General features: G+C 40.4%; 2 protein-coding genes across 2 annotated transcripts; both read left to right on the forward strand.

Moving 5' to 3' along the window:
* The first annotated feature begins 3,690 nt into the window (after positions 1 to 3,690).
* Positions 3,691 to 4,123, forward strand: LOC145800568 (serine/arginine-rich splicing factor SC35-like). The gene is made up of 2 exons (XM_082890272.1): positions 3,691 to 3,723; positions 3,809 to 4,123. The coding sequence occupies exons 1-2, from the start codon at positions 3,691 to 3,693 to the stop codon at positions 4,121 to 4,123; spliced, it is 348 nt and encodes a 115-aa protein (XP_082746398.1).
* A 2,324-nt stretch (positions 4,124 to 6,447) lies between these two features.
* On the forward strand, positions 6,448 to 7,284 carry LOC145800569 (uncharacterized). Its single transcript, XM_082890273.1, has one exon. The coding sequence runs from the start codon at positions 6,448 to 6,450 to the stop codon at positions 7,282 to 7,284; it is 837 nt and encodes a 278-aa protein (XP_082746399.1).
* Positions 7,285 to 7,298: the final 14 nt, after the last annotated feature.

A 7,298-nucleotide genomic window follows, 5' to 3' on the forward strand; every position in this document is an offset into this window, starting at 1 on the left:
GTCTCATCCGTTTCCATGTCCATGCACTGCTTGAAAGCATGTGCAAAGCCACTTATGTGAACATTTGAAACAGCATTTTTCCCAAGATGCCAATTACATAATCGATGTCTTGCATCTGGAAATACTCTTCTGATTGCCTCTCGCATCGACTTATCCCCATCTGTCAGTACGGACACAGGTGCTTTATTGCCCATCGCCTCCATAAATGTTTCCAAAACCCACGTGTATGTCTCAATTGTCTCATTAGCTAGCAAAACACATGCAAATATCGTGGTCCTAAAGTGGCTAGTCACACCAGCCAACATGACAAACGGTTTCTTGTATGCATTGGTTCTGTAAGTTGAGTCAAATATCAACACATCACCAAACTTTGCGTAGTCGGCCCGCGATTTCGAATCTGCCCAGAACAGATTTTGCAACTTGTTATCGTTACACACATCATACTTGTAAAAAAAATGTGCATCAACATCAAGTTTTGCGCATAGGTAAACCAACGCACCCTGCGCATCACCATCCTCAACTTCTGCTCTACGTTCGGCTTGAATATGGTTGTGCAGATCCGTGCGGATGAAACCAACATTCTCATAAGACCCCGACTGATTTACCATATAGTCCATGATTTGGCTAGTCTTCACACCGACATTGCGCATAGCCATTGCTTGAGCTTTGTCACCGCTGTTTAAACTGCGATGTGACCTCAGATACATCACACAGTGTTGTTCCGCCAATTCATGGCTGTGGTCTGCGACAAAGTGAGTCACAACATACTTTCCCCCTTCACCAGCATCCGCATCGTACTGTATGCGAAATTGGGCTTTGCAACCTACTCTTGTTAGTGCCTTGGGAGCTCTACTCTTCTCAGCAACACGGTCCAAGTATTTTGGTAATCTCTGACCTTCCCTTGAACACAACCACAGCCTACTAACGACCTTTCCCTCTTTATTTGTGTTAAATCTGGATTTTCGTATACTAAATCCCTTGGCTTTAGCATACGCATTGTAGAAATCTTCTCCATCTTCGACCGAATCAAATTTCTGTTCCAGAATAGCACGTTCAACATCACCAACCATGTCATTGCGATGAGCATCGTCAACCATTTCTTTTTTCATGTCGGCTCCGCCATCTTCAACGTTCTTGTTGGTTGCTTCTTCATTGCTCGGACCAACTTCGCAACCATGATCAGGTTCTGCCCGACTTTCATTCATCAAACGGATGTCATCTGCTTCATTTGGAATGTCATAATCATCACCTTCCCTTTTAACTTCCGCTGGGGCCATACTGCACATGACATTACTACCAACAATTACTTGATGACCGAAAATTGTTAACACAAACACAAACATGACATTTTCACACGGTTTACCTGTTTGTGCAAACACAAACACTCGCTTGAGAAACAGAAAGAGAAAGGTTAGCTGCCAATGGAGGGGTTTCCGTTGGAGCGAAGCGTAGAGCGGTTGAAGTTAGGATGGGGGTTTAGTTGAGGGAAAATAGCTGAAGTGAACGGGCCAGAGAGACAGAGAGAGGGACACAGCTCCATACCTCATATCTAGTTCGAGAGAAGGGCTTCACTTCAGCAATGGAACCAACACAGCCTTCTAGTTACGTTGTTGTTGGAAATCGCCCGTTATACTGTTCCCTACAGAGCTTCGTCAATGGAACGAACCCAACAGGGGCTTCTCCCTGTTAATGGAAATCAACGGTTACACTGACTCAACCTTACACAGAGAGAGATAGAGACGAAATACAGAGAGTGAGTGGGATGCAATCATGCAAATACAAGCATTAACCGGTTGGCCCGGTTTCAACTTTTTCACGATTAAACAATTCAATGGTCTTGATCAATTATTGTAATCTAACGGCTAACAATTGGGTTGCATATGGTGTGCAACCTTAAGGGGGTTGCACACTTAAGCATGACCCATTATAAGAACTCCTTTACAGATTTTTTGAAAATCTGTGGGTTAAAAAATACAAAAATATTAGATATTCATATCAAATTACAAATTAAATTATCAATTACTTACACTCTGATATGGGCCACGGATTTATATGAATGTGTACACTTCATTGTAAGTAAGTTTTTAGTTTGTAATTTTTGAACGGTCTCTAAAAAGGTTCGAAAACATAATATAAAATACAACAATGATTGAGACCTCTAAATTTGGAGATCCCGTGACCCTTAAAATGATATGAATCATTCATGTGTGAGAGATAGGAAAAAAATAAATAAATAACACACATTAATAGTCTACATCATTTTAGAGGTCATGGGAATATCCAAAATTTGGAGTCTGACTCATTTTCCTACCAAATATATAGAAGTATTCTTCCTTGATCACACCATAATTTAGCCTGACGGCGTACAATGAAATATACAGATAAACGAATAAATAGGAAGACATTCATGGAAGAAATTGAACTGTCTCAAAACTCCTCTACAATTATTATAATGGCTTGAAGAACCCTTCTTTCTCCCATCACTCAAACAATACTTGGAAATACTTACTTGATCATTTCAGTTCAGTTAAATGAAAACAGTTACAAAGGAGTAATTATTAATGGATGCCTTTTTTTTTGTTCTTTTTTTTTTCTCCTTTTCTTTTTTCCATTTGTCAATGGATAATAAGAAACATAAGAATCAAAAGATTGATTCCTTTTCCTTCTAGTGTTTTCTTAGCAACCAAGCAAGATTTTAATGAAAAAAGTAAACTACCATGGCTAACAATAACAACACGAAGAGCAACCAGGTGGCAACTAAAGGAGAAATATAGCTCCAAAGTCCTCAGTTTCCTTCTTGTAATGGATCACCACCCCATGTTAAGGCCTCTTTATTGTACTTTCTTTTCTCACTGCCTAGCAAACAATTTTTTTCTTCTTCAGCTAATCTAATATGGGATAGAATGTGAGGAAAAACCTTTTTATAGGACTCTTCCCCAATCAATAAATCCGAATGACCAAAGCCATCCACAACCACCCTTTCATGTCTAAAACCGGACTGGTGAAGCTTCATGTAGTTAGTTGCAAGAAGAGTAGTTTGGGGAGTCACAAGGAGAGTCCTCCCACCGGATATATAAAGCGTAGGGAGCGCCATTCTTTCGGGATGTATCAAGTATGAGTTTTTACCACTGCTGTCCACAATGAAACTAGCATTGCAAATCTTTTTGAGGTGAGGAAATCCAGCCATTGGAAGCCTTGGTAAGCTCTGTTTGTTTAACCAATAGTGCATGGAGGGGCTTATGTTGTCGTGCCAAAATGTGTTACCAAATATCCCAGAAAAGACCTCACATTCATCGCAGGTGCATCTCTCGTAACGTGGCACCAAACGAGCAATATATTTTAGGAGCTTTTGTCGTTAACTTGCCTTTGATGTCTTGAACAAAGGGAGGATCTTGTTCTTCCCTAGTATGACCATCGACATCTGCAATATGATTGGATTGGAGTTATAAAAGAATGCAGACCTAAAACATATATAAAATGGTGTCAGAACTATGTTCTTTGTAGGCCTACCTTGATTAGCCTCAAGAGTAATGGGTACCCCCATTTACAGTTTGTCAAGGCGTGAAGCCTCGATGTCTAAATTTTTTTTATATTAAAGAACCAAAATTATAAGAAGAGATATGAATAGGTTTGACAGTGAGAACCACTCTTATCAATAGAAACTTATAAAAAATTAAATCTTAAGAAGCCATGAGAGGAGCTCAGCAAGGAGGGTGGATTCCAGTAGTAAGGGATAGGGGCAGACCAGGACCTTGGAGGACGGAAGGGAGTGCAGGTGTATTTACTGTGTTTGTGGATAACTTACCAGTATCATAGAACCCAAAAGGGCCTGTTCAATCTATTCACAAAGTTTGGAGTGGTAAAAGATGCTTTTATACCGCAAAAAAGACGCAGGGTGACTAACACAAGGTTTGGTTTTGTGAGGTTTGGTTGCTCTGTGGCAGCTAATATAGTTGTCCAGAACGCCAATGGTTTATGGGTGGACAATCGATCATTACAGGTAAAACCTACAAAGTTTGGGAAGGACAATGCTAGGGGTGAAGCTGAAAGAATGCCATTAAGTACCCAAGTGCGGAGACCAGTAATCTATGCTGCTAAAGGTGGAGATGTTATAACCGGGTAAAGTGGTCTTAGAGATAGAAGATCATATGTTGACGCGGTGGCAGGAAAATAGATGAAGGAGTAGGGTGTATTTTGGTGAAGGCAGAAGAGGTAGGGAATGGATGGTTGTTTAAGAGCATAATAATCAGATTGAAGGTACAATATGCTAATGTTAGTCTGAAAAAAGAGCTAGTAGCAATAGGAATGGAGGATGTAATGGTAAGAGATAGTGGGGGAAGAGATATTGTTATAACATTCAGATCAAAGGAGGAGAAGGCAATGAAATTACCAGCTTTTAGATTGGTGTGTAGATATTGCTAAAGGAAAACAAGGGTAGGTTTTGGAACATGAAAGAAGTGTATGGCTCAGTTGCTATGGCATCCCATTGCGCCTGTGGAATAGTTCCAACATAAGAAGGATTGGTGGGGTGTGGGGGCAAGTCTTATGTTTTGAAGGTGATATAAGCCAACCACTGTCATTTGTGTGTGCAAAGGTTAAGGTTTCCACCAAAAGCATGGAACCTATAAACTCAGTTGTAAGGCCAAGTTTGGGAAGACTAAATAAGTGCACTTTTTGTCTTTTTGGACTAAAAAATTGAGATTGAAAATATGGATGTTTGGGTTAACTTTTTGACTTTTTATGAAAAAATGTGTAATAAAAAATTGTAAAAATTGGTTTGTAGAGGAAAATTTGAATTGGGAGTTGTGCAGCCGTAATTGTTGACTTTTGGTGAATAGTGTTAACTTTTTAACTTTTTGAGTAACTTTTTGGCTTTTTGGCTTATTTGGGACTTCCCAAACTTAGCCTAAATCTAGAATGTAGTGGGAGGGTGTTTCCAATGAGAGTTTGTGAAGAGTAGGTGATCACGGTGAAAATAGGAAAATGTTCTTGCAAATGTCATAAGATTCAAGATGTGGTTGAGATCAGCAGTTCAAATGTGGTGGACGATCATAGTGTGGGTCAGAAATTCAGGAAGGATGAAGATGAAGATGCTGATATGGAGGATGGATATGATGTGGCTCAGGAAGGTAGGCCAGTTGGTGGAAATTAGAGTGAGGAGGTGGATGACATGGCATGTCGGAGGAGTGCAGAGGAAGCTAAAGCTGGTCGAAGTGATGGGGAGAACGTAATGAGTGCTGAGGTCTGCAACATAATGATGGAAGTGCAAAACCAGAGGAACGGCTCAATTGAGGAGACGGTAGTTAGTCAGTGTATGGATAACCTGGTCTGTATGCAAGGTCATGTTAGAAGTTTAGACATAACAAGTTTAGAAAGGCTTGGGGTGAATATTGAAGTAATTTTGGGCCAGACTAACACACCAAATAAGGGGGTTGGGCTTTGTAAACCACAGATTGGACTGGAGCAGCAAGGAAAATCTGTTAGTGGTAAGCCAAAAGAAGTAGGGCTTTGGGAGAGTTTCAAGTTTATCAGAAGCCCATGAGAAGGAGCCCAGTTGTAGTCAAAGAATGAATAGAAAAGGGAAAGAAAGGATTAAAAGCATAAAGAAATATAATCCGAATTTGCCACGAAGAAGGTCGGCTGAGTTAATGAGAAAATATGGTAGCAGAGGTGCGGCAACAAGTTCGGCACGACCCAAGGCTGCAGCCTGGCGAGCAGCAGTGGCGGCAATGTCTTTATCTGCATCGATTGAGGGTGAAGTGGATAAAGGGAGGGTCGTCCTTAATGAGGCTAAAGCAGCTCTGAAAATGGGGAAACTCCTCGGGGTGAAGCTGAATAGGAAGAGGGCTGAAGTGTTGGAGAAAATAGTAGACCTTGAATTGAAGGAAATGGAACGTATTGAAGGGGCGGTGAGAGTTGGGGAGTAGGGTATACCAGCTGGGGGGAAAATAGGAGAAACAGTGGTTTTCTTATGAAGATCTTATCATGGAATAATAGGGGGATGAGGAGGAAGGAGAAGAGAAGCAAGATTAAGAAGCTTGTGAAGGAGAGAAAAGTAGATATTGCTTTGTTTCAAGAGACAAAGAAATCAGAATTAATAGAGGAGGAAGTCAGATCAGTGTGGGTAAGGGGCAAAATGGAGTATATGGTGGTGGATGTTATAGGCTCTGCAAGGGGTTTATTGTGTATTTGGGATCCAGACATATTCCAAGTTAAGGATTGATGCAGCAATAGAAGGTTTATATTATTATCGAGTACTCTCTTTAACCAATTTGATTGTGCTATTCTAAACATTTATGCACCTAATGATGTGGGCTCTAGAGGGAATCTGTGGAATTGTTTGTTGAAGCTGAAGGAGGAATTTCTTAATCCATGGTGTTTAGGAGGGGATTTTAATGAGATTAGGCAGATTGGGGAAAGAAAGGGTGTTCGGGGAGAGATAGAGATATGAAAGAATTTAATGAGTTTATTGATAAGTGTGAGGTATCTGATTTACCATTACTTGGGAGAAGGTTCACTTGGTGTAATTCATGTACTGGTGAGAAGTGGAGCAAAATAGATAGAATTCTTGTAGACCCAAAGTGGCTTGAGGTGCTTAATTTTAAGCTGTGGGGTCTTCCTCGACTGGTCTCTGATCACTGTCCTCTTCTTTTGATGGAGGATAAGAGGGACTGGGGCCCAAAACCCTTTAGGGTATTAAATGCTTGGTTCTTACACAAAGATTTTCAGAGGTTCTGGGAGTCGAACTGGAAAGAGTCCAGTGTAGTAGGCTGGGTTGGGTTTATACTGTTTCAAAAATTGAAGATATTGAAAAGTGGCCTTAGAAGTTTGAATGTGGAGGTTTTTGGTAATGTACAAAACAAATTAAAGGCAGCAGAGGGTGAACTTCACTATTTTGATATTCTGGTTCAGGATAGAGACCTCGATGGTGCTGAAAAAGTTAGGAGAAATGAAGTTAGAGCTGAGATGTGGAGGTTGAGTAGGATGGTTGAACGGTTATGGCTACAAAAGTCAAGACTTAATTGGGCAATGAAAGGGGATAAAAATACAAGATACTTCCATGTAGTTGCAAAATGCAGAATAGTTAGAAATGAAATAAACTCTATAATAGATGGGGAGGTGGTGGTTGAAGATCCGTGTCAAGTGAAGTATAAGGTGTTTGAACACTTTAGAAATCAGTACACAGAGCATTGGTCATCAAGACTTGTGTTGGGGGGTTTTTTCCCATCAATAGAAGGCAGAGTGAGGTCTGGATGGTTAGAATCAGATTTTTCAGTAGGATAAATTAAATCAGCAGT

This window comes from Camellia sinensis, chromosome 10, assembly GCF_055761805.1.
Source record: "Camellia sinensis isolate YWXY chromosome 10, ASM5576180v1, whole genome shotgun sequence".
Taxonomy (NCBI): domain Eukaryota; kingdom Viridiplantae; phylum Streptophyta; class Magnoliopsida; order Ericales; family Theaceae; genus Camellia; species Camellia sinensis.

What these genes read in the sequence shown, in the direction of transcription:
- LOC145800568 (XM_082890272.1), top strand. Translation starts at nt 3,691, where the DNA reads ATGAGAGGAGCTCAGCAAGGAGGGTGGATTCCA. An exon ending in AGCAAGGAGGGTGGATTCCA is followed by an intron (nt 3,724 to 3,808) that starts GTAGTAAGGGAT and finishes ATAACTTACCAG; the next exon opens with TATCATAGAACCCAAAAGGG.
- LOC145800569 (XM_082890273.1), top strand. Translation starts at nt 6,448, where the DNA reads ATGAAAGAATTTAATGAGTTTATTGATAAGTGTGAGGTATCTGATTTA.